Raw genomic sequence first — 27,954 nt, 5'->3', positions numbered from 1 at the left:
AGAATCTAACAAAAAATATATTGCAATTGGAGAGTACATAATTGTTGAATACGAAGAGCAACAGTTTCCCGGTAAAGTGACAAGTGTTGAGAGCGAAGGAGCGGTGGTATCGACATTGACAAAGTGCAATCGAAATGGATGGAGATGGCCCCAAACCGAAGATGAGATGCTCTATGAGTGGGATGATATTGTCAAAGTACAGCCCAAAGCCATTCCTCTGAATAACAGAAATATTCTTCGATTTCCTGACTTCGAATACATGTGGGGAAAGTAGTTGCAAAACCTACGTTAATATGAACTGTTTTGAGCCATATTCCTTGTCTTCCTGTAGCATAATAATTGCTATTGCCAATTCGTGTACCAGTTTGTGTAAATATGTTCTCTTCAGTGAAATATGTTGTTTATTGTCAATATACTACGGTACCGATATCAAAAAGGCTTTTTAAAAACTTTCAATGTGTTTAAAGTAACCTCATATACAGCCAAATTTGAACAAACGTAAACAATTCACGTCTGTTCAAAGTAACCCCGTGATCGGGGTTACTTTGAACACCGACAATTTTCTAAAAAAAGCGGTTAAGATAGAGATTAAAACTGAATGTTGTTTGTGCTATTTAGAGACCTAGTTGGTCCCCCTAACATATTGCAATTTAGTGCGGATAGGTTAAGAAACCGCTGATGCACTTCATTTTGAAGTCAAAAAGCGTTCAATGTAGCCCCGGTTTACGGTACCACATTTAATAGTAGGCCTAATACATTACTGAATCAATGAGACTTCTGTTGTTTTTTTCCAGACGAATAGTGAGATTCGAGGCTTTGTCTCGGAAACAGCAATCCTCATTCCTCATGCCATTTTGGCATGCAAGCCGGTTTCGTTTTTCTGCTCTAACATCCACCAGAATAGAAAACGCATCCTCGCATAAATAAGTGGTTACGAATGGCATGAGAAATTCAAGGGCAACTTTTGTAATAAGAGGATAACTTTCCATTTGTTGGCAGCAAAGCGTTTGAAGATTTGTTGTGCTGAAGTTTCTTTTTTGCATCTCGTTTTCTTGAGGCTCGATAATGTCAACCAAGTATGGACTGTTGACAGAGATGGAGGAACCACGTGGGCCTGGGCCCACCTACTTTATTTTCTGGGTGGGCCTGGCCCACCCACTTTTGAATGTCAAATATTTTTGAAAAGGTAGTGAAAGATTTGACCAAGATAACCTGATGTTGTTTGTGATATTAAGAAAGTAATTTTAGCTGCAGCAAGTGTAGAGGATGCAGCAACTTTGTCTCTAAAAGAAGGCACTTAAAGTCCAGGCTAGATGGGGATATTGATGTTAATTCTCTCGAAAACGAACTCAAGCTGTTAAAATAGATAAAACATTTACATAAATCTATCAAAACTGATACAGTTTTACCTGAAAATCCCTATGTTTAATGCTAGTGCAAAAGAGTCTTTTTCGTGCCACAAACTTGTGAAAAATTACTTAAAAAGCAGATTAAAACCCAAGAGCACTTGAACCATAGGATGAACAGTTGAACACATTCACAAAAACTTGATCGATCAGGTTGATCTCACCTCAATTTGACAAGAATTTATTGCTTTCAATGATCGTATTATTAACTTTTTTAGGAAACAATTTCAAGTGTAATAAAGTATGTTAAACCCTCTAAGGTTACTATGTTTAATTTCTCTATGGTTCAACAAAGCAAACTCTCTACCAAAGCTTTATCACTATAAAGCAATTTAACAAATTTGTAAATGCTCTGGCCAAGTTGGGTACAAAAATGGAAACTTTTCGCTTGCTGGCACGAAAGGCAATCATGAAAACTCAATGTATAAATAATATAAAGCAGTGAAGAGCAACGTGGTCCAGGTGGACCACAAGTGGTCCACAGAGAATTTTCGGTGGTCCACGGATAAAATAATTCAAGACACACACACACACGAAATTGTACAATCTTTCATCATATCCTTTCCAACAACATGGCTAGTTGAGGCTGGATTTTCTGTTATGACATTTTTTGTAAAAAAAGAAACCGACTTGATATTAATAAGCGTGGTACAGTAAGATTAAGATTGAATCAAACTTTTACTTGTAATTATGACTTAATGTGTGACAAACATCAACAACAAGGCAGTCACTGACGTAAAATTTTATGATATTTAATCAATTGTTACTTAAAATATTTGGTTAAATTTATTACTTATAAATATGTTGTTTTTCTAAACGTAAGCCACAACTATAAATCTGATATACAAAAAAGGCTATGGTCCACAGAGATATCTAAAAAAAAATTATGGTCCACAGTCACAAAAAGGTTGCTCATCACTGATATAAAGTATTAGGAATGCAACAATGCTAAGTGGGGCTTCGCCCCCTAGAAGTTGGGTTGACTTTGACTGTTGTGCCTCTGGACCCACCTACTTTTAAAATGGTTCCTCCATCTCTGACTGTTGATATTCGCTGTTGTAGTATTATAAGTACTTGTAAATAGTTGACGTATCCATGCTAGATATTGCGTTTGTTCAGGAAAGTAGTTTGAAATAAATTTTGCAACTTCTGCAAATGCTTAGTAAATACTGGTTGTTATATTGCCAATCGCTGCTACCACAACTGCAATTTCTTCTGATAAGCACTCATTTGCTTTTTAACTTCTATTACATTTTTACCACTCAAAAACATTTCCATCGTCAAACACACAGATGTTTATTTACCATCACGTAAGCCGCAATCAAGTTTCGGCTGGACAATATTTTCCAAAAATATTCGCTGATATCATGTGATATGCCATTCAGTAGGCCGTGTGTTAATGTTTCAGAGGGCTATACCAGTATTATCAACTGAATGCACCTTGAAATGGTAAAAGTTTGATACAAGCCTCATAGATAGGTTGTGAATGCATCAAATATTTTGTATTAAAACGATCTTTTAAACAAACGTCTGTTCAATTTTCAAAATGACAAAACAATGCACTTTCTTAAAGTTGGTACATGGCAGCACATACCATCATGGATTTTAAATCTCGAAATTAGTCTGGATTGTGATTCTAGAATCCGACCAAAACAATGAGGAACAATTGAAACCTCGAATGAAAAATCGTGGCACATTCGAGGCCAACTGGGTAACAATGAGAATTGTCGATTTATTGCAATTGGTTGAGGCAATTATGGCCACTTCTTTTCAGTGATTGCGCCAGAAATGTTTTTCGATGATTTTTTAAACTGTAAACGCTCAAGAGGTGGGGCATGGAAACATTAAATTTGAACCACAAAGTCTTTGAATGTGGAGAAAATAAAATTTTCACATTCTTAGATTTAGTGAAAAATATAATTCTTGATATTCTTTAGTGAAGAATATTTAGTATGCAGGCAATGCAGTAATTTACATTAGAGCCGGCCGTTCATAAGCTGTTTTGCTTCAGTGCTTATGCTTTAATTTCATTAAAGATTATTCATAGCGCTTAAGTTGCGATTAACAAAGGTTTTGAATCCAGATTGAAAACATTTTACGTTGATTCTATAATCGTTTATAAACCAATTCTGTCTTTGGCCACGTCTTATATGTCAATCTCTCCAGGATATCTCCAATAGGTTTGGTGTGTTTAGAAAACAACCCACGACTTGTTTCGAGTCAGCTTTAAACAATGATGGAAATCACGCTGCATATTTCCTTATCCTGGGATAGAAATGTCTCACTGCTCTCGATTGCAAGTCATCCAACTTGAGTCATAACTTGGTCAATAATAATTGATTGTAGCAAGTTTGCTGCAATAACAAGCCATTACTTTACTTTAGAACTTTAATGCACATCTTGCATTTTTACATTTCCCAATATCATCTCACTTGTTAATAAGCGTTGGCAGATTTGCAGGAACCACTTTTCACTGAACCAGCAATCAACTGAATGCGCTTTGGAATGGTGTAAATTTGATACAAAACGTCATAAATGGGTTGCAAATGCATCATATATTTTGCATTGAAATAATCTTTTCATTAAACAAACGTCTATTTAATTTTCGAAATGGCCGAAGCATTGTGCGAAAGGTAAAAATCGCCGACTGATGCTTTCTTCGAAGTCTTCTTGGGAAAGAGCACGGATTGCATGTTTGGCAATACACCACCTTGTGCAATGGTGACTCCGCCCAAAAGCTTGTTCAGTTCCTCGTCGTTGCGGATGGCGAGCTGAAGGTGACGCGGAATGATTTTTGTCTTTTTGTTGTCGCGGGCGGCGTTACCGGCCAACTCCAACACATCGGCACTCAAGTACTCGAGCACGGCCGCAAGGTACACTTGTGCGCCTGTACCTACGCGTTCCGAGTAATGTCCAGTGATTCTACAATCGTTTATGAACCAATTTCGTTTTTGCCCACGTCTTATGAGTCAATCTCTCCAGGATATCTCCAGTAGGTTTAGTGAGTTGAAAAAACAACCCACGATTTGTATTGAGTTAGCTTTAAACAATGATGGAAATTACGCTGCGTATTTCCTTATCCTGGGATAGAAATGTTTCATTTCGCTCGATTGCTATTCATCCAACTTGAGTCATAAGTTGCACAATAATTGATTGTAGCAATTTTGCTGCAATAACAAGCCATTACTTTACTTTGGAACGACTTTAATGCACATCTTGCAATTTTCCATTTCCCAATTTATCTCACTTGGTAATAAACGTTGGCACAGAAACCTTTTCCTTTTGGGCATGATTTGTTGGAACCACTTTTCACTAAACCAGCAATCAACTGAATGCACCTTGGAATGGTAAAAGTTTGATACAAGCCTTATAAAAGGGTTGCAAATGCATCATATGTTTTGCATTGAAATAATCTTTTCGTTGAACAACGTCTATTCAATTTTTGGAATAGCAGAAACAATACACTTTCTTAAAGTTGATACATGGCAGCACATACCATCTTGGATTTTAAATCTCAAAATTAGTCTTGATTGTGATTCTAGAATCCGACCAAAACAATGAGGAACAATTCAAACCTGGAATTTCAAATCGTGACACATTCGAAGCAAAACGGGTAACAATGTGATCTGTCGATTTGTTGCAATTGGTTGAGGCAATTATGGCCCATTCTTTTCAGTGGTTGCGCCTGAATTGTTTTGCGATGTTTCTTTAAACTGTAAGCGCTCAAGAGTTGGGGCATGAAAGCAACACTTTGATCCTCAAAGGGAGGCCAGATCTGGCCCCCTCACATTTCCTTTAATTACTTGAAGCACAGTAATGCCATGCACTTGGTTTTTCTTGACTTTTCCTAAAATTGCAAGGCGGATCTGATGATGTAAAGTTTGATAGCAAAAGTTGTGCAGTTTGTTTGTAAATTCAAGATTTTGGTGATTTTTGCTGTTTTTGGCATACGTTTGGCAAAGCATGAGATCGATTTCTTTTCGCTTACAAGCGATAAGCTCATAATTGCTTCGTAAATCAACATGCGCAAGGAGAGAGACTATCGCCGAGCTTTTCATTGTTTTGTTTGACCTAAATTTGTCCCGAGCTGATGGCTAGAGCAGTCAGAAAATCAAGAGGTGCTCAAGAGGTGGGGCTAGAAAGCATTGAGTTAGAATGACAAAGTATTTGAATGTAGAGAAAATAAACTTTTCACTTTCATAGATTTAGTGAAAAATATAATTCTTGATATTCTCTAGTGAGGAATATTTATTATACAGGCAATGTAGTAATGTTCGTTAATAAATTGTTCGTCTTATTGAGAGAAATTTAAACCATCAGCAATTTATTTACTGGAAACGACTGAAATAATGTTCATTGGTGAATGTATGGTTTTTGCGACTTGAATGTTTGCAACAATGCTGCTGACCTAAGTAGGTTTTTGAATCATTGATACAGTTATTAAAATTTTGACAAGTCAGCATTAATCAAAAATTTATTTCATTTATTCTTGTTGGGTTTGAACTGATGAAATTTCTAGCTAGATAGACAAAAACGAATAATTGCTGTAATTTTATACAACGCGTTCCACGGCTAGCAAATCATTTGAACATTTATTTGTGGCATTGTTTAAATTTCTGTGAAGGTAGTGGAGTAATCGCAAATAAAACTTCATTTGTCCTTAATAATAGTGTCCAAGCCCCTTTCAGCCAACCCTGAGTTTGACAAACGTTGAATCTTTAACAACCTGATTGAATTTCCTGCATACACTTGTGATCGAATAATTGGTATAAACTTACATTCATTACAACATACTAACCCAGCGTAGTTCAAACCCTGGCACGCGGGCTGCATGCGGCTCAGATGGAAGTTTTGTGCAGCCCCTTCAACATTTTTTATACGTCATATTTTCCATGGCACAATCGACAAACATGCAAACGCACCGGCTTACGCCGATTGAGCACTTTACTGGAGGCACCTTGCTAAGCATTGCGCAAAGCTCACTTGCTTGCAGTTTGAGCTCTTTGGCAAGGTTGGCAGTAGTACTACTTTTGGTGCTTACGTACCACAAATAGGAACATGTCACATGAAGGTATATATCTCCATCGCCATTCCAGTGTACCTACTGCACTGAAGAGACCGGAAGGTCGAAACGGTGTGCACTGTCAGTAGTTATGTTTCACACAAATGCATTGCATTAGCCAAGCCGTGATTATGTCGCAGGCCTACAACGTCGAAGTACAGTTCAATTAACGATAGCCCACTGATGTGTACTTTTGCATAAGGTCACTATACATTTTCATACTTTGCAACGAAACAATCCTATGTTAATATTCGGTCTTGTCGCAAGCATAAACTTCCGTAAGTTACCAGCTGTGGTTGTTGAACAAAACGTAGTCAAGCGCCATGTTTCAATGTCGAACAAATATAAGAGAAAAACTAAAAGTTTTATTGATATTACCAAGGTGGGGTCTTCTAAGGACCCCATCGTTTTCATTGCTTTAAGTATACAGAACAAACTGTATACTGGCACACCAAAGCACAAGCCAACTTGTAGTCTATTTTCATCATCATTACTTAGATTACAGTTTTTTCAGCCAATGTAACAAAGGAAGATTGCTGAAATTGTAAGTAAAGTTGATGTCGTTTTCATGACACTGTAACATACCCGTGTTTTTACCTCAAGTGTTATAAAAACTAAAATTTTAGTCTTAGCATCACATACAGTATAAAATATGTGTTTCTACAAACTAATTGGGCAAAGGATTTTATATTCATAAACACGCAGTTCATTCACTGCCATCTTCACATTCTTTTGCATCTAGTTGTCCCATCAGGACCCCAGGTAACGTTATGTTGTTTTTTGCATATGTTTCAAATGATTTTTTAATTTTTTTCGCATTATACTGATTTTGCTTAAATTTATGACACATACAAAGATTAGGAGAAAAATTGTTGCTATAGGTAAGGCGGGAGATAAAAAAATTTACCTCTGGGGTCCCTATGAGACCCGGCTTGGTATGTTAAGGGTTTAGCAATGAATAAATATCGAATAAACTTTAATTACTTAACCGTATCTGTTACTGCTTCCTTTTGGCGGCAAGAGTTACTCGCCGAGACCATCAGGTCTACGTCTCTCTTATTGCTAATTACTCCGTCGGCTTATATCAAATAACAACGGAGAAAGTATGCCATTGGTCAAAAGCCTTATCTATCATTTCAATCAATTTATTTCGCAAAATATATTCGTGATTGTGTATTTTAGGTAGAAAAGGTGATAAAGACTCAGTTTTTGAACTATTTTCTCCATTTCTTGGTCAAATTTCTCAGTTCACATTTTATTTTGAAAGTCTTCTTGTATTGAACACAGAATTTCATCAATTTTGTTTTTCCGTTTCTGTGCAAACAGTATTCCATGCACTTTTTGCACTACAAAGCAATTTGCGCCAATAACAAATCACCTTCCTAATTATTGTCTGCCAGCGAAAAATGACTCACATCTCGTCAGAGACCGTTTCCCTACCCAGACAGCAAAATCGATGTTGAATCAATGTAAAAATGACGGATTTTGCTGCTTGAGTACAGAATGGAATTTTAGCGCCGTCGCGGTATGATTGACAAACACAAAATGAAACCGCACGCTAATAGTAAACTGTCAATCAAGCTATTGAATATCAGCAAATTTCTTGCATTTCATAACTTGCTGTGACAAAAGGTTTATTGTGAACTTCACAATTATCCGATACCAACGAATCGGGATTAAAAGTTGGGGCAAGAAAAAAAAGTAAAAGTCAAGAAATCTCAGGTTTCTAGCGTCACTGCTTCTATGTGAAATTGCTGAATTAGCAGAGGGCGAGACCATAGGGTCTACGCCAGTTACAGGTACGGTTAAAGGCATGCCTGAAGAGACACTTAAAGGCATGCTTGAAGGTCTACATGAAGATTAGCTTCCTTGCCTTCCCGTCCACTTAATCTAAATCTTCAACCACTGGGTGTAAGCCTGGATACGACAAACAAATAAAGTTTATTGGTGGATCCCTTTTAACGTTTGCAATGCTATTGACCAAAGTAGGTTTTGTGAACCATTAAAATTGTTCTCACAAGTCAACATTAACTTTAATTTATTTTAGTCTTGTTGCATTTTAACTCATAAAATCGCTACCTTAAAAAAATTAAAGGCTCAGTTGAAATTTGTATTGTGACTCAGGACTGGGAAGTACAAGAATTCAAACGTATAAAAATTAAAATACATTGTTTTGTTTAATGCATATCAAGGACCAGTGACGATCGGTGAGGGAAAGCAAGGAAAGCAGTGCTTACCTGAGCGAAAACTATGCAAAGTATAATGACTGAATTCTAGGTTTAACTTCTTATTATTTTTATCATGTCTATTTTAACTTGAAAATTACTGTATTCGTGACTAGAATTACTCGTAACGCTTGTGAGTACTCTAAATCCTCACCAAACCGCATGTCTTGCCTATAAATGCCAATCAACGCAAACGCTTTTGTCAGAAACAATCACTGAGGCTCCAAGGTAAGCAACTATCAAAGTTGCTTACCCAGATTCAAAAATGTCAAAAAACGCCTTCGTTTTATCCAATCATCACTCGTTTTGCAAAACGTCACCAGCTGTTTAGCCAATCAGATGTGTTATGGTGAGACCAGGTGAGTCTTGCTTTCCCAGTGACGTCAATGCATACATTCGCTAGAGCGGCTAGACTAACTCGTCAGAATGGTGTCGTCACGGTACACAGCACAAGCATCATAATGCCGAAATAATTGTTGCTGTTTTTTGATGTCTCCTCGCCATGTACTGTACTTTAGCCTACTAGCTTTCATAGTCATTCCTTTGCCCTTTTTACAGCGTTGATGTAACGTTACTTCGCCAATGAACGTTCAGGTGCGGATGCAATATTTACTTTGTTAAGCTTCTATACGCAGGAGGCAAACTTATCCAGCTTTTTGTACAAATTGCTTGCGGTTGTAATGTTTAGACCTAAGTGTTAGTTTTTGTAGTGTAGGCCTAACTGAATATCTCAGAATGAACATTCATGACGAATTAAATATTTAGACAACTATTATTCCATGTCTAACACTGGATTTTGGTCCTGCAACGTTAAAATTAAGATTGTTCATGACTTCTAAACATTAAATGGATGTATGATCACGACATAGGCGAAGCACAATTTGACAGATTTTTATGTTTGATTTGTTTTGAAAATGCTCTCAGAGCGCACCAAATTGGAAGTGTTTTTCAAAAATTTCTGGGGGAGGCCCCCCAGACCCCCCGCTGGAAGTGTTGCCTTCGGCAACACGCCTTCGGGCTTCGCCCGACGGCTACGCCCTTCGTGCCTACTACCTTGCTGCAGCATATTTACAAGTTGCTTTCCCAACGGTTTAAGCCACCGAACGTCACTGTCAAGGACATAACAAATCGGCCGACCTGGCATTTCTCCACCTCATGAAGTCGTCAGAAAGCCTAGAAGACAACCTGAGCCAGAACATGAAAACCCTCTCAGTTTATCTCCAGAACTAGCGAATGAAACTCAGCAAAACCAAAACTGTGTCAGCAGATTTCCACCTCCACAATCGGGAAGCTTATCGTGAGCTACATGTTCAGAACAATGGGAAACCACTCTCTTGTCCCGAAATAGAATACCTTCGGGTGACATTAGACAAATCGCTCACTTAGGCCTACCGCCATCACGACGACTGCGCAAGAAACTCAAACGCTTGGCAAGACCTTCAAAAAATTTTAGCAAAAAATGTTTTTCTTCAAAAAGAATTGATTTCATCTCACTGTTCGCGCATGGGGAAAGCGACAAAAGACCACAGGGCAAACAAAAATATTTTTAAATTTTTGATTAACCGTTTCGAAATTTTGTTAGTTTTTACGCGAGTTGCAATGCAGCCAAAGTTAAGAATGCAATGCAGGTACGTCGCTCATTTGCACAGCGCGCATACAAATTTCATGGAGGTTTGGTTTAAACATCATATAGCAACCTTAGGGTGCTTGAAGTGCAGTAATAGTTGTATAGTGATTTACTTTTACTAAAGGCAGAACAAATCATTATGCCTACTGGCAGTAGAAGATCTAAATAAACTTTAGGTGCAGCAAAATGTTTAGAAAAGAGAATTTTGTACCAAAATACACAAAAGTACAAGTCGAGCTTCCAAAGAAAAATAGTTTAGGTAGTTTAGGAATTTCTTCAAACAAATTTAATCAAGATTTAATCGATTTTGGTGCATTTTTCAACCCAATTATGGTTTTTTGATCCAGATGCGCATCTTGTATTTTAACAAAATCATCAAGCTAAAATTGGATATCACTTAAAGCTCTCGTGGCGATCGTTCGTTTCAAAATGTTTTTTCAACAACTTCTTTGTTGAAGGTTTGCAAAACAAAATGAAATTCAATAGAAAGAAGACTAATACTTGTTTGAATATGGAGAAATACAAATAAATTGCCAACCAATTCAAATCGCAAATTGCACGATGTTTCAACGTTTTCTAACGTTGCTATTTCGTCAAGCAAAAGAATCGTTCTGTTTATGCTTGTGAGTTGAAAAAGCTTTTTTCCAAGTAGCCTGCATTTCTTTTTTTCTGTTGATTTTCCAGCCACGCTCTGCTCACGTGATCATTCGGCTATAAAACGCGATGCTCAGCGCTTCTGCACAGTTGACGAGTTGATTGGTCTGAGTTTGTATCTAGTGTTGGTCAAACTGGAAACATCAAAGTATAACTTGCTGTGTTGTTTCGGTGGTGAGAATAAGTTAGAGTTAGAACAAGAATGTATGAATCCAGCGTAGATGAGTTTGCATCATATGATGTTAAATAAAGTGGTTTGGTGACATGAAACATGGAGATTAATGAGCCACAGTCGAAACAATTATTCAAATCATGCGTTTGTGTTGGTTTGTTCAATATAAATTTATGTTGCTTGATTTGTCTTGTTTACTTTGATAAGGAAGAGAGATGTTTATGACTCACAATTGTGTTTTGTAGCATCAACTACCTTACAAAGTTTTATTTTGATTTGGTGACTAGCAGTTAACAAAACAATACAAAATGTATTTCCCACAAAATCAAGAAGAAAACACAACACCTTCAACTGAAGAGTCTGTACGACCATTGCCAGGAAATCCTGGTAAGTTTGTTTTGAACAATTTGTCTAAGGCAGGAATGTCCAACCTTTGATTATAGTGGGCCGCATTGTCATTTGAAATAAATTAATGGGCCCCAAGACATATTAAATTTCAAGAAAAATAGGTACATAAAGAAACAATTAAAAACCATTAATTTCATCTTTCAAAATAAGAACAAATAACACACACATAGAAAGAAACAAAAATTTATTTCTACAAGACAAAGTCAATGAGATTTTTGACATTGTTTTCCAGCTAAGAGGTGATCAACATTTGCATTAAACCAGTGCTTCCCAACCTTTTTCAGTTCACGACCCACTTTTAATGCAAGTTTTATTGTGCGACCCACAATGAGATATGACATCTTTATTATGGCATCTTTACTACTGGCGACTGGCGTACGTACTGAAATAGTTAATGCAACACAACACATTTAATTGTTACGTATTTGTTACATTGTTGCATAATTGTTACATAATGATAATGCAATAATTTCCCCATCTGATAGAAAACAGGGTGCACAACTCATGAAAAGTCCACAAATGAAGTGAAGATTATAGTGATGGTTAAGTAGCCTACTGTTCAATACCAAACTGCGGCTTGTGAGATCCATAGTAACGTCGGTATTTTTTAGATAAGTTTAACATTTAGTAACATTTACAAGTAGGCTATGTCGCGACCCACCTGAAATAGCTTCGCGACCCACCAATGGGTCGCGACCCACCATTTGGGAAGCACTGCATTAAACGACGTTGTCTTGATTCTTAGGATGTTTGCTAAGTGTTTGTCGGTCAGTCTGTTTCTTTCTGCAGTTTTGATGTTTTTCATGAATTAAAATAACTGCTCGCAACAATATGTGCTGCCCCACATAAGCAATAATTTTCTGGACAAATGAACTAATTTAATAAATTCATTACATGAATGTAATTCTTTATAAAATAAAGGAAGAGTGTGTTCTCTGTGGAAAGTTTTCAAACTTTCTCGACTTCGCAGTTCAATCAGTTTATGTTTGAATTCGGGTAGCGCTTTATCACACTGAAATGAAACTGGGTCATTGAATAATTTTAATTCAATTTCAATCTTTTTGAAGTCAGAAAAGTAGACTGTTAATTCTTCAAGCAAATCTTCACATAACTTAGCATACTTTTCATAGTTTACAGACCTGTCTTGAGCTCTTTTTGATAGACTACAAAAATGTACAATTCCACCTGCTTTCAATTGTGCTATGAAAAGTTTTAATTTTCTGATAAAGCTACTTATTCACTCGAACATTGAACTACACAACTGACCTTTTTCTTGTAGATGCAAATTGAGCTCAGCTAGCACTTCTGTAATTTCAACTAAGAAAGAAAAATCATTCAATCATTCTTCATTTTTTATAAAGTTCACATTTTGTTTCTTTTTCTCCATGAAGTTCAAACTCCTACTTGGAGTGAAAATGAGTAGCGGGCCGCACAAAAATCTCAGGTGGGCCGCAGGTTGGACATCCCTGGTCTAAGGGACTCTTTAAATATAGCATGACGTCCTCTGGTGTTTGCAAGAACTTTTATGAAACCATTGTATGGTTGGCTGCATGACCGAGTAGTGAAAACCCTCGTACGACAGTCGAAAGGACGCCGGTTCGACACCACTGAAGTGCACACTGCTGTTTATTTGGTAAAACACTTAATGACGTGCCTGAAGATGGGCACAAGAATTGACTTCCATGCCCATGGCATTTAACAGTAATGACAAAATAAATTAACACTGAAGTGCTAATATATTCTAATATTATTGTATCGTTGTTTTAGTGGTTTTGCTTCTAAATAAACATCGTAAGAATTAGACATTCCTAAATAGGAGAATTGAAATGTGACGTCATAACAATAAATAACAATAAATTGTTTTGTTTCTTACAGAACAAGCTCCGAGCAACATAGCTGTTCTTCAACAGCAAGTAATTCAGCAGGACAACCGACAGCATCATGACCATCAACATCAGCATGTTGATCATCAGTCGATCCAGGTTGAACAGCGACAGTATCAACAAGTAACGAACGTCCATCATCATCATCATGTTGATCAACAATTGGTCCAGGTTCACAACCAGCAAAACATAACCAAGATTGTTCATCAACCAGAACAAACCAATGTTCGATCTGGAGATCAGGAAGGTTTGTAAAATGTTCATGTTCATATCAAAAATAAAATTTACTAGTTTTAATATTTGAACTTTTATTCGCAGCAGGGGGCTTTAAAAATTGCCCCGTTTGTAAATGAAAATATTTTGCATTTTCTTTTGCTCAGCTTTTAACATTTTTGAGGAAATTGATAGAGTAAACCTCAATTTTTTTTTGCATACTGGATTTTTGATTGGTCAAATTTTCCCCCCTAAAAAAGCATTCTGCTTGTGTCACATTGAATATAAGCTGAAATATAAGTTTCTTTTGGAGAGCCAATAATTGAAGTTGCCCTTTCATAGGTTTTACACTAAATTGATCTAATTTTTCCATATTATTTCTAATTAAATTTAAAATTTGTGATTGGAAATTAGCAAGATTTTATACTGAACCAATATTATTTGAGAATGTTAAGTTTTGATGCAAAGCTAAATATTTGGATTTCTCTACAAACTGATTGTTTGCAACCATTTAGCGACATTTTGAGTTGCTTTCATAACATAGAGCAAAGTTGAAATGTACTTGGGCTATGTTGACATGTCATTGATTGCGTATGGTCGTTGCCTTGCGTTACGAGGTGTGTTGAGAATCCACCTCTAGCAAAATAACTACAAGATAAAGCTGTCTTTCAGCTTGTGTTGCCAAATTTGAAAGTTGTTTGGATCATAAATTTCATGTCGAAAATGTATAAAAGTTTTGAAGTGGGTATTTGGTAATACTTTGTTGAGTTGGAATCGTAGAAATACGCAATTAGTTAAAGAAATTTAAATTTAGTTTTAGGGAAAATTGCCCCTTTAGTTCAGTGGTTACGGGCCCAAAGCAAGACCAAGAAGCACTGGTTTGGTTCTCGAACTCTGCCCTTGAGTATCGCATTTCAGAACTGCTCTCCTTTCAGCGGCACCCAGCAGAGAGAATAATTCACAGAGCACACCATCTTTATAAAAACAAATACGTTATAAGATAAAGCTGTGTTTCAACTAGTGATGCCAAAACTGAAAGCTGCAAAAAACATAAACTTTCCTATGGAGAATGAAGAATTTCCAAAGTAAGCATTTTGAGCTACACTTTGTTGAGTTGGATTCGTAGATGTACGCAACTAGTTAGGGAAATTTCAACTTGGTTTAGGGAAAAATTATTTGTGATTTTTCCGAAAAACTGATTTTAACGTTCAGTTAATGGAAAGTCAATTTTGACAAAATGTGATTTTGAAAACTTTTTTTTGTCATTAGATCCAAACAAAGCTTTCAATAAACTCAAGGAAGCAACTCGACAACTCTACAAGTCCGAGTTTGATGTAGATGTGTCGAGGTTTGATAATCCAGCATCGAATTTCCCAGAAGTTCATCCAGAGCTTCTATCGGTGGACTTCTACGAAGGAAGGTTCATTCCTAACGACGACCAGTATGATCCCAAAACCAGACAAATTAAATTTAAAGAGTACGATAACAAAGTTTCGATTGTTGAATTAATTTCACGTATTAAGTCACGAAGCTTCATATCAATCGTCGGTTACCCTGGGTCGGGAAAGACAACGTTATCAAAGCGCCTGGCTAGGCGTCTAGACGAAACTAGACAAGACTTTCTCGTTCTGAGGATACCTTTCATGAGCATAAATGATTGCGATGACAAGAAATTAACTTTGAAGGAATTTTTACTTGGAGATGTAGATTTTGACTTGAATACAGAAGAAAAAGATTCTGTTTTCAATTGGATAAAAAATCACACCCAAAATTGTTTTTTAATCTTTGACGGATTCGATCAGGTGAACTGGAATTTGATGGATAAAGTGGAAAGATTGAATTATGACACTTTACTCACCTGCCAGGAGCTTGTGTCGAATCTGTGTCGAAAAACTTTCTTACGCAATTGCCACATTGTATTCACCTCACGACCACACGCCATGCTCAAAATTCCTGTAATCTGTCGCCCTAAGAAAACGTATTTTGTTGGAGACTTAACGGCTCAAAACATGAAAAAGTTATTTGTTGCTTTGATAAATGATGAACAAAAATCAAGTGAAATTTTTGACAAGTTAACTGTAGAAACTCCTCATCTAGAAACCATGTGCCGCAATCCTTTGATGTTACAATTATACTTACGAGCTTCTCTTAGTTCATCACACGAGGCTGTAAATATTTCAACAATGACCCAAATATTTCAAAAAGTGCTAGGAGGCCTCAAAACATCAGAACACACAATTGCTTTAACAGATGAAATTGTCCTTAAACTGTCACGAATCGCGTACAATGCAACAACAAATGGAACCGTAGTAATCACAACTGAAGATCTTCGAAAAGAGAATCTTTTAACTAAAGATGTGCAAGATATTGTCGTTGCATTATTTGCTTTAAACAGGCAATGCGGCCTTTTCGAGGGTAACCAACGATTATATTTTTCACATCAAACCTTTCAAGAGTTTTTTAGCGCTTTGTACATGGTCCATCAAATTCCGTTAGATAATTTCGCAACATTTGTTCAAACTAATCTGCTGGTCGATCACTGGTCGGTCGTTGTTCAATTCTTATCCGGACTGCTCTTGGATCCATGGATGAATGAAGGTAATTATGTTTCATAAACAATGATTTGTTATCCTTTTGTTATATTTTATAAACAATAGTTTTGTTATTGTATTGAAATCGAATGCGATCGTGATTGTCCATACTTGGACAATAGGGTGGCTGGTTTTTTAATTTTTTTTTTTAATTCTTTCCGGGTAGTGGGGAAATGGTGCCAATGAGTGAGAAAAAAGCATGACAAAATTTGAGATTCGTAACAAATTGTCTTCAGCCTCCTCATGGGGCTCAAAAATTGAAAAATGGGGTCAAAAACGCAATTTTTCAAAAATTATTTTTAGTTTGGGTAGATGCAATATTGTTTAGATCTATCTAATTAACCTAAGAAAAAAAAATTGGAGTCATTTGAACTATTCCTTCAGCTTCCTCACAGCTTCTGAAAATTTCCATTTTTCTGAAAATTGGTGTGATGAATCGTTAGGGCTGGTTCCATAATGACATAAGGAGCTATGTTTGTTACTGGGTTTCAAAAAGCATTCTGAAATGTAGGCGACTGTTACTTTTCAACAAATTCTAAGAGGGGGTGGGAGAACTGGTTGGTGATTTGAAGGTGAAACTAAAATAGCAAAAGGATAAGAACCACTGTACCAACTTAAACTCTTTGAAACTAATCTACTAAATTATTTGTTCTGTTTAAAATTGTGTACAAGATAATGAAATAGTACAAAGAGTCAAAGACGATGTGAGGGTATACGCAATTGTATAAATATTATGATAAACTACAGAAACTGCAACTTGTTGAACTAAGATGTATATAGCTGTATATAAGTTATATATAGCTTCATAAGCTAATTATGATCATTTTCTGCAGATCTATCGAGTTCAGCTGAAAATCAATTTCCTTCAGATGCATCTACGTCAGCAATGACGCAATCACCATTTCAATCACCACCTCTGTCTTCACAAATTGCTTCAAGTAGGACTATCTAATAGATCACTTAGTATTTATGCTTCTAATAACCAATTTTAAGAGGGGGTGGGAAAACTGGTTGGTGATTTGAAGGTGGAACCAAAATGGCAAAAGGATAAGAACCACTGTACCAACTTAAACTCATTTAAACTAACCTACTAAATTATTTATTCTGTTTAAAATTGTGTAAAAGATGCTGGAATGGTACAAAGATTATGTGCGGGTATACGCACTTGTATAAATATTATGATAAATTACAGAAGCTGCAACTTGTTGAACTAAGTTGTATATATAGCTGTATATAAGTTATATCATCATCATCATCATCGGCCATGCCTGAATAAGGCGTCGGCTACCGTGAGTCTCCACAACGATCGATTGTCCATACTTCTAATTAGGTTTTCAAAATTTTGGTTTGTCCATGTTGAAAGATTTTTGAAGATTTCCAAACGTGGACGCCCCTGGTGTCTCTGACCAGAAAATCGCCCAATCATTGCCGAGTGTTCAATTCCGCGTTTGCGCTAGACATGCCCGATAAATAGTTATATGTAAGTTATATAAGTATAATATAGCTTCATAAACTAATTATGATCATTTTCTGCAGATCTATCGAGTTTGGCAGAAAATCAATTTCCTTCAGATGCATCTACGTCAGCAATGACGCAATCACCATTTCAATCACCACCTATGTCTTCACAAATTGCTTCAAGTAGGAATATCTACTGGACCACTTTAAATTTATGCTTGAAATAAGAAAGTGTTACTTTGTATAAAAGTAAAGTTTTCGCCCAACTGGTTGGACGTATAGCGGACGCCAACCTTATTTTTGTTGTTTATTTGTTTTTGTTGTTGTTTTGGCCACACAGCTGCATTGAGCTATTTCGTCACGGTTGAGAAGGAATTTTACCTAAACACTAATCGTTGATTGGTTGTAGAAATCTCATACTGAGAAAACTAGTGTGTTTCTTTAAGTTTTTTAATAGTTTTTTTATGTTAATCCTAAAAGTTTTGCACAAGTGCCACTAGACACAGAGACTGCTTCTTGAAAAATTCTGTTGGCCACGAATCATTCCAGCCACCAGGTGACCTTCAATGACCAGCTGTGTTGGAATTGTGTCGCCCAATTGCACATGTCGATACTTGAACCATCGTTGCTTGTTCTTGTTGGTTCTTCGAGGATTTGTTACACTGCCATTGAAGCAAACTTCTGTTATTTATGAATTGTTTATTATTGAATGTTGTCTTTTATTGATGAACAAATGATGATAGCTTAACAGATTGCCCAATTATTATCAAGTGATAATAGTGACCATGGTTGTTGTTTTCATATCCAGGTTATGCCAATGGTTGAAAAATCATATTAAATCAACTAAATAAAAATTTGAAGAAGAAAGTCTTCCTGTCCACAATCAGATGTGTCTTGTCAGGCGTGCCATTGAGTGTCTGGCTGCCACAGTGCATGTCACTTAGTGACAATCTGTGCTCTTGATAAGTTCTTATGTTTATTTCTTTCAGCTTCTTCGAGTCCTGAAATCAACCAACAACAACCTTCAACTGAATTCACTTTACCAGAAACATCTTTCCAGCAAACACCGTCATTGCAACCTCTATCAAGTAAGAATATATTCTGCTAATAACATTTAACCGTCTGATGAAATTGAAAGTAAGAGCAACAACAAACAAGATGGCTTATTGCTTCACTGACGTTTCGCGCACCATGACAATGCGCATCCTCAGAGCGAATAACATACAAAATAAAATTTCACCAGGTTATATACTGCAGTGCGATTGAAGGCAAGAAAAAATAAAACAGACAATATTTTAGAAAATTGGCCAATGATGTGTGAACATCGGTGAAGCAACAAACCATCTTGTTTGTTGTTAATTTCACTTTCAATTTCATCAGATAAACGTTGCAACTAGTGCTAGAAACGATAATTGTCCTGATGAACACCCAAACTTTTCAGTATTCAACAACATTTAAAGGCATACTAAAGGAAAATTTCAAACCGGAATTAAGCATTACAATGAGCAAACTGAACATTCAAGAATACATTTCAAAAACAATTACCGAAAAAAAATTTGTTTTCAATGGCGCTGGCAAGGCCCAAAGTCCAGTGTTTCATTTATTTTCATTTTTTTCAAAATGACCAAAACGTGCAAACACAGCTCGAGAATACGTAATAAAATCCAGCAATAACAAAAGCCACGTTACCACATCTGATGTTTTGAGCAAACTGTCTGCTGTTTTGATGTTGAAATGTGCTGTTTTGATGTACATACATACATAGCCTACAGTCAAATCGCCCGCAGTAACAATTATTGCGTGATCGGTTGATTGCTAGCCTTTATGACGTAGACTGTACACTTGTACAGTCGCACGCTTCGTTGCTCAGGTCCAATCTCGTTTTGAAAGCTCTGACAAAAGCACGCGCACAATGGCGGTCAGACCGCAATGGGGCAAAACTTTATTGAAAATCGTTTTATGGTAGCATGTTAAACACAAAGAACGTGGAAAATCGCCAAGTCAAGTTTTTCCTTTAATACCCCTTTAAGTAAGCCAGTAATGCTCAAGTACATTTATATTCTAGACACAGATGAACCATGATCACTTTCTCAATAAACTTACCCTATCTACATGTACCACCGGTCTTCACGTTTACGTTTGGGCGATCCTTTTTTCCCAGTGTTGCCATTCGACAACACTAAATAAAATAAACAAACAAAACATCTTCATTTTCTTTCTTTTTTGAAGTCATTACTACCACAGGAGAGCTTTAGAAAAATTTTCCCCACCCAAAATAATAATTTGAAAATGAAAGGATTCTTATTTGAACGTTTATTATACTTTTTCTAACCTTGTTGGCTGTGATTGTCCTTGATAAAACAAAATGATACCAATTCAAAGACAACTTAATTACACGAAGCCTAGCTACAGAACAATATTAGTCTTCGCTTCTGCATTTACAATAAGTCAAGCCCACCCCTTTTGCTCAGTTAGTTAAGCGCCTGACTGTGTACACAAAGAAACCTCACGATCAAACGACACTGGTTCGGCTCTCGGAGTGTGCGCTTGAACAACACATTTGAAGATTGTTCCCTATTTAACGGCACCTTTTGGTACCATTAACGGCACCATTAAGAATTTACAGACAAGACTTCAACAAGCGGAAACCTGACTCTGTCAGCCTCAGTAACCGGCTAGGCGTCAGTGGTTCAAAGCCTCTACAAGTATGCAAAAGTTCTAGAAATAAGCTATCAGAAGCTTTTTCGGTCCAAGGATAAAGATTTAAACCAACCATCTTGTCTGTTCAGTAACTCACAAATGGAAATAGTTGCTTCGTCTGAATGAAAGTGTGATACTGACGTAACAATCAATAGCTACTGATGTCAGTCTACTAAATACCCTACTACTACCAAATACCCTCTAGGCCTCTACTACTCAACATAGCGGATTTATGGGGGGGCCCAGGGGGCCCGGGCCCCCCCCCCGAAATGTTGTGAAGGATTATTGTTGAAATTCTATGTATCCGCATCAAATCGTTTGATATGCGTCTAAACAGCTGATATTAGTCCCACGGCGGACTTAACTTATCCGGCGGGGAGGGGGGGGATAATTTTTTGTTATTATTATGGTTGAAATCATCCATCGATCAGACTCCTTTATTTTCATTGAAACAGCTGCAAATGCATTTTAATAACAACATTTGTTGGAGCTGACAGCTGAAACCAATGCTGAACCAAATGACGTCAGTTGAAACAATCTGAAACCTTGAATGGCTGTTTTATAGTTTTTAGCCTTCATTATAATTTCAATCAATTGCCGTATATGTCTGCAAACATACAAACATCCAATTGGTCATGGACACTGCATACAGGGTTTTAAGCCAGATTTCAAGTTTACTTTGCATGCTTAGCAATTTTTATTTAAGCAAAATGTATTTTTTACACATTCACAATTGATGAAAATGGCTGTTTCTTTTAATGTCTATTTTATTTCATGGCATGTCGTATAGGCCTATGTCGTAGTAGGCGTAGTCAAGGAGTTTGCAAGGCCAAAGCAAATGCGCATAGATTGTAAACTGACTAATAAATAATCTAACTGTTTAGCTAGACCTTTATTATACGCCATGATTGGTGACTCAACCATACAGATAACAGTGATTTGTTAGCAGACTTATTACTGACGTGTGGTAAAGTGTTAAAAGATCACATGACGCAAGCACAACCAAATTAACTATAGCTTCCTTTCAAGGCTCTCATAACCTTGTTGCTCTTGTTGAGCTTTCAAGGAACATATTTGTTGATATCTGAGCTAGACAAGCACGTGACTGTTTAAAAGCCCTTTCTTCATTTTACAAACAATGCAGAAAATAATTTTGCAGGTTACTTCTGAAACAAATTCAAATTGTTAGTTTTGGAAATTTGTGGCTTTTAATTGAAACTTTGATCCAGCGGTTGCAGGCCGCAAAACTATTTTAAAAGGGCAATATTGATTAATTCCTAGTTTAAACATTTGAAACGCTAACATTCACTACTGAAAACTCAACATTACGTGATTGGTTATGTGCATACTTAACCTGGGACTATACTCACAGTTAATCCATTGGAATTAGATGAAGCGTTCTTCTTTAAAAACCTGCTATCCTAAATTGAGGCGCATATTGCAAACATGTTTGTACTTTTATAGGTTCTTTAAGGTCAGCAACTATCCAGTCACCTTCTGAAGAATCCGATGTGTCAACACTCCAACCACCTCCCCAGCAAACCCGAATATCTTCACCTGGTAAAATGTATTTTACTTTGTACGTCAAATTAAGACCTTGACAACGTTGTATACAGAGGTGGGCAGTAGCGCGCTACTTTTGTAGTGATACTACATTTTTTTGGAGTAGCGACCGCAGTAGCGGCGCTACTTTTTGTCAATGTAGCGGTAACAGGTAGGCGCTATATTTTTTCAGTCGTACTCTCGCTGGCCGTTACTTTCCAATTTAAAGTAAAAACTGGCTCTTTTTTGGAGATTTTTCATGGAAACAATGAGTGAAAAAATTAAAACAGAAATCATTCGATTATTGCGGAAAACATATAGTTTTTATTCTTGAATAGTTAAAAATATTTTTGTCAAGGAAATGATTTAAACCTCAAATAAAGTCAAAGTATTGTTAGAAGCACAAATTATGTTCATTAAAACGTGAAATAAATGCTGTGCCGTGTTCATAGCTATTCGAATCTTTTCCTGTTAACCCTATTTCCTGTGGGGGGGGGGGTCGGTGGGGACTTGCTCCTTTTCAAAGCAATATCATTAAAGAACTACGCGATCCACAGCTTTAAAATTTCTTGACTTTTCCCAAAAATTATTCAAGTATTTATTCCGCTTTAAATGACGTTGCTATTGTCTATAGTTTTAGAGATATGGCATGATTTTCATAACATACTCTGATATTTTAGCTAGCTACTAGCTAGCCCTTTTGTTTTCAAATTATACGGATTAATAGGATTACTGAGCGCCGCCGTGCGTGGAACTGCGACGCAGATATCTCATGAGTTGGCTTTGTTGTGAAGCATTCAACCGTAATGAGTTCGCCTTTTGTTTGCAAACTCGAGTTTTGAGTTGCTTTGATTAATCTTTTAATTACATCTGAGTTGCTTTGAAATTATCAGAGAGCATCCGATAATCTATACTGAAAAAATGTAATTTTACGTTGTTTTCTATGGCGAATACATTTTGTTTCTAACTTATAACAAGAAGCAGTAGGAAAGTTATTGCCAAAACTCTGTTTATCTCATAAAACAAACAGACTGATGCGGTAAGTTTCTTGATTTCTTGTCGGAAAGCAAGGAGTGCGTTCTTGACCCACCAATAAACTTTTCCATGTACCTGTACACTTATATTCACATGAATGTTGTGAAAATGTTTTATGAAAACGAGAGATTGATGGATATTGAAAAGAACTTGACACAGACTATCTAAACTGCTTGGCTTTTGTGGAAAAACACGCGCAGCTAAATTATTGTGCTTTGACAAGCATTGTGCATATTGTATCATCACTGAATCTTTACCTAAATGGTAATTTTGCAGTTGCTTGAGAGATTACAAAATTATTTTTTTATACGAGGATTGAAAAGTTTTGATATATCTCAGCAGAAACACTATTAGGACCAACTCAATAATTTCAAACTTTTCATTCAAATGTTGGTCTTCAAAAGCTTATTTTCACAAAACGGTGTAGGCCTACATCTTTTTCTCCATAAATTTAGACGTTTGTGTCATTTGGAGCAAAGTTGTTTGTTGGGTTGAAAGAATCTGAAATCAATGCCTCGTTTGTGTAACGTATCGTAACGTAATCTATCAGTCAGCGCTTTTGTGCCTTTTTGTTTTCGAATACATTTCCGTGACAAAAGATTGGCTTTTGTAATAACGCCATCAACCATAGAGTTGTATTCTCTGACTGCATCTCAAACGCTATGCCATACTCAGCAATTTTTCTAAAGCATTGTTACACAAAATGCATATCTGACAAAAGAAGGGAAATATGTTGAATTGAATTATACTTTATACGGATCGTTTTCCTTGTCCTTGAAAAAAAGAAAGAACGATTTTTATCGTTTGGCATAAAAATATGTATATTGAGGTTCACCTTGGTTTGCATAATGAAAATCAACCCAAAGAATTGCTTGAAGTGATTTTTGCAGCTATTTGATCCTTCGCGATGATATCAATTATAGTTTCTATCACATGAAACCTGTTCAAACTATTTTTTTAAAACTATGGTTCATTCAAGAATATAATACTTTGTAAATATATCTTACTTCATTTTTGCGTTTTTACTTCGATTTTTTCACAAGCAAGACTTTACACAAAACAAGTTATTTGCAACGTGAGTTGATTGACCATAGTAGCCTAAATGGACCAAAATGCTGTGGCCAAAACTTGATTACTTTTTATCAAAATGTTTGCACATTGGAAACAGCAATCACTTTGTTTCAAATCAGCAAATCACTTTTTGTCATTGGTTCAACGTCTGCAGACGTCTAATCTAATATACGACAAAATTGGTTTTCTGGGTCTTCGGTGCGGAAAAACATCATTATGATGTATTGTGACGTGGTCTATCAGCCAGCAGTAGTTTATGCGTCTTTTGTTTTTGGATGTGTGTCAATTACAAAAGATGGTTTTTGCAGTAACGCCATCAACCGCAAACTGCATCTAAAATGCTATTTCAAAATTTGAACAGAAAGAAATCTTCTAATGCGTAATAAATAACTTGACACAAAATGCATGTCCAACAAATCAGAAAAAAAATGTAGAAAACGTTATTTTGCAAATCTAGTTAACAACATGAAAAAAAAACACTTCAATCATATTGACACAAACGTGCATTTTTAAAATATCAATAACCTTCAATTTTACCCAAGGAAAAAGTCAACACTTTAGTGATTTTTTGTTTTTTTACGACAATAGCACTCGGCCTGAAAAATATTTTTTTTCTATTTTTCGTATCGTTATGCCACGACTTTGAGTTTGTCACGCAGAATGGGAGTTCCATTTGGCAAACGACCTGTTCTATAGCCTACCAACACGATTTGACTAAACGATTATTATCACTACATTTTGTCACAACTGTTTGCAAAATTGTTTCATTCAAAGTGATCATTGTTGGTAAGTATTGAAACATTTCACTTTGGAATGCATCGTGACATAGTTTATCAGTAAGGAGTTTTAGACGCTCTTTGTTTTTGGAGTGCATGATGGCCTAAAATGGAACAAGCTCCTATCGAAGCAAGTCACTACCTTTGGATAGGTTGTTGTTCAAATACCACGTGACACCACAGGCTACCTTACTTTTCTGTATTCAACCGCTACCCAGGCAGCAAATCAGACACTTCTTACATCGATTCAACGTCTTTAGACGATGAAATATTGTTAAAAACGAATAAATAGCTTCCTAAGATGTGCTGTGAAATACAAAGTGTTTCTTGATCATGCATAACCAAATTCGACAGTGTGAATGTGAAAAAAAATTTGCTTGATTTAGTTCCAATATCAAGTAATGACAGTACGTTTGAAAAAATGTAGACTATAAACATGCGACTCAAAAAGAACTTGAAATAGTTTTTTTGTGGTGATTTTGTCTCATTCTCTGCAAATGTTGAAATAAAGCAAATTTTTTTTACAATGCCTCCGGCAAAACAACAAGCAAACGAGAGTCGGACGCCAATTACGATTTCATTGAAGCGTGGACGACGTCTTCGCGAAAGAGATTAAAATCTACACAATGGAATTAACCCGTCACACTCAATTATAAGTTAATTACGAAGCAATTTCTTAAGTCAAATAAAAAAATATGACCAACCATCAAATTATTTGATTTTTCAAGTTGCGCTGTTGAACAAATTGCAAAAGAGTTTAGATGTTATGTTGTCAGATAAATTATCTACACCATGTGAAAATTTGATTGATCTATCTTGCGTAGTTTTTGAGTTACACGAGCTCAAAGTGATAGTGTCGAACCGACCCCCCCGTCCGCAAGTCAACTGGCCAAAATACGTCACAGGATAAAGGGTTAAACATTGTCTCAATTTAATGGTGGTTAACTCTGCAGTGGAAACTAATAATGTGGAGACTCACGCAATGCAGTCGCTGTTCCAGTACCATGCGATTAACAGCGTGACATCCACTGACAAGATTTTATTTTGATCTCATTGATATAACAGTTATTCAAACAAAGTGAAACCAACCAACAGACAACGGTTTTCGTTTTAATTTACCGTCTGCAAACGTTGAAACAATATAAAAAGCGGATTTTGCTATCATTGATATACAGTAAGGCAGTTATTCAAACAAAGTGAAACCAATCAACAGACAACGGTTTTCATATTAATTTACCGTCTGCAAACGTTGAAACAATATAAAAAAACGGATTTTGCTATCAAGAGTGTCACGCAATAAAAATGAAGATTAATATTGGTGTTAACCGTTTTCAGACTGGGCTCTCAAGGGATTCCCTGAGTTGGGGGTGGGCATAAAGTGCCCACGGTTTTTGAACGTTTATTACGCCTTTGATATGCATGCTGTCAGTTAGATATTTTACCAATTGAAAGAAAATTTATCTGACTTTCCAAAAAATTCAAACGTGTCTTCGAATCATGTGTATATCTATAGCTATGATAGATTTATTAGACAGGAGTCAAATCGCCAAAGTTATATGTAAATTATAATAAAGAAACAAAGCTTGCTCTGCTTGAGATAATGATGTCACGGTATTCCCACGGTAATCACACTTTGCGCTCTGTCTCTCACACTAACAACCACAACGGCTCATCAACTGCCGAGAATCTATTTATTCCGTAATTATCCAACCGGCAAAAGTGCGACATTATTATATCGACTCAACGTTTGACCACAGTGCTTAGACGTGAAAATTGTTTATTTGACTTCAGTTTGTTTGGAAAGATGCGAAGATCGGAAACAAGTGTTGCTAGAGATGTATGCAGATTTGGCTACAAGCCGTAAAAAATATATGCTTACACAGCTAACAATTGTAAGACGTAATAATCATTCAAATGCATATTTTTTTCAGCAATTTATAAATACTGTTTTTGGTACGTCGTACTGGTACTAACAAACGATTTTGTTTGTGGTTTCTCCCTGTAAATACGTGCGTAACTTTTTGTGTAGCTGTTGTTTCATCATTTTCTCTCGTCGATATCGACGTACAATATTAGAACCTGCAAACTATGTCGTGTATAAACGACACACGAAATAGCGAAATTTGATCTCTCGACAAGTCTCTAATATTCTTTTCACATGCGTGGCACTCAAGCTGGAAATAATTCACATTCACACAGATTGGGCGTAAAATTGGCGATTTTCTAGCTGAAAAGCAACGGTGAATGTAAATAGCCTTCAATAAACGCGGATTCAATGCAGTTTACATTATAAAATATCATCATATGATTAAGTATTTCTCATTGCAATACGCGTATTGTGCAGTAAATAGCGTTTCTGCTTCAATAATATTTTAGTGAAGATTCACATGTAAAAGTTATTATGTTTGTATTTACTGGACTACCGTGTTGTAAACAAGTATTTGATTATGCGTGATGACGGCTGAAATAGTAGGCTAGGCTATGCGTGTAGCCTACATCTTGTATGCAAGGCTAGAGTTATGGCGTACTGTGCTTTATTTACTATTTTGTTGATTTGCAACGTTGAATGGGCACAGTTTCGAAAATCGAAGTAATTTCAAAGCAAACACTTCTATCTTTGGTGTTTTACAACTACAAATATCATTCGTAGAACTGAATGATGGGTTAATAAATTATGCCATTATCGTTAACTTACTGCCTGATTATAACGTAAACAACAGGATGTAAGAACAATAAGTAGAAGAGCAGTTGAAATACGTCAACAAACCTACAGAGAAAAATTGACCAGTTGTGCGTCTACTCAACGTCTTTAGTTGTTGAATCGACGTGAAAATGGCCGATTGGTCAGCGGAGAACAAGCACATGGAAATGGTTTTATTTCTGTTTGTTTCAATCGCAGCAACGTTTTTACAACGATTTTACGTCGTTTGACGTTAGATCTGCGTAACAACGGTGGGATTTGAAAACAGGAAAATACGATCAAATGCAAGTGAAATGAGAAGACTTTTCGCATTCTATACCCACGAGTTACGTCATTTTACATCGGTTCAACCATGATGATAATAATTCAAAGCTGAAACAGCAATGTGCTGTTCTAACACTTATCTATTGAAACATAACAATAAGCGATG

The 27,954-nt window shown here is 36.3% G+C and overlaps 4 protein-coding genes across 9 annotated transcripts in view; 3 read left to right on the top strand and 1 right to left on the bottom strand.

The window, feature by feature from the left end:
- The window catches only part of LOC145786235 (uncharacterized), a 370,479-nt gene that overhangs the window by 128,611 nt on the left and 213,914 nt on the right, over positions 1 to 27,954 (top strand). Inside the window, exons 2-4 of the mRNA XM_082598227.1 lie at positions 17,075 to 17,179; positions 17,778 to 17,882; positions 18,689 to 18,787. Coding sequence (XP_082454353.1) covers positions 17,075 to 17,179; positions 17,778 to 17,882; positions 18,689 to 18,787 — 309 coding nt within the window. The remainder of the gene's footprint in view (positions 1 to 17,074; positions 17,180 to 17,777; positions 17,883 to 18,688; positions 18,788 to 27,954) is intronic.
- The window catches only part of LOC145766021 (ATP-citrate synthase-like), a 363,348-nt gene that overhangs the window by 214,346 nt on the left and 121,048 nt on the right, over positions 1 to 27,954 (bottom strand). The window lies entirely within an intron of this gene.
- LOC145788470 (uncharacterized) overlaps positions 1 to 27,954 on the top strand; it is a 181,011-nt gene that overhangs the window by 102,249 nt on the left and 50,808 nt on the right. The window lies entirely within an intron of this gene.
- LOC145774829 (uncharacterized) overlaps positions 11,414 to 27,954 on the top strand; it is a 395,287-nt gene continuing 378,746 nt past the window's right edge. For 3 of the 6 annotated variants that reach the window (XM_082587146.1, XM_082586429.1, XM_082588350.1), the window contains exons 1-2: positions 11,414 to 11,533; positions 13,430 to 13,684. In XM_082587146.1, the coding sequence (XP_082443272.1) occupies positions 11,455 to 11,533; positions 13,430 to 13,684 (334 nt within the window). In that variant the 5' untranslated portion in view covers positions 11,414 to 11,454. The remainder of the gene's footprint in view (positions 11,534 to 13,429; positions 13,685 to 27,954) is intronic. The other 3 variants (XM_082590496.1, XM_082589091.1, XM_082589764.1) reach the window with 2 other exon arrangements.

This window comes from Aplidium turbinatum, chromosome 1 (assembly GCF_918807975.1).
Source record: "Aplidium turbinatum chromosome 1, kaAplTurb1.1, whole genome shotgun sequence".
Lineage (NCBI taxonomy): Eukaryota > Metazoa > Chordata > Ascidiacea > Aplousobranchia > Polyclinidae > Aplidium > Aplidium turbinatum.
This window is presented reverse-complemented; position numbering and strand designations above follow the sequence as displayed.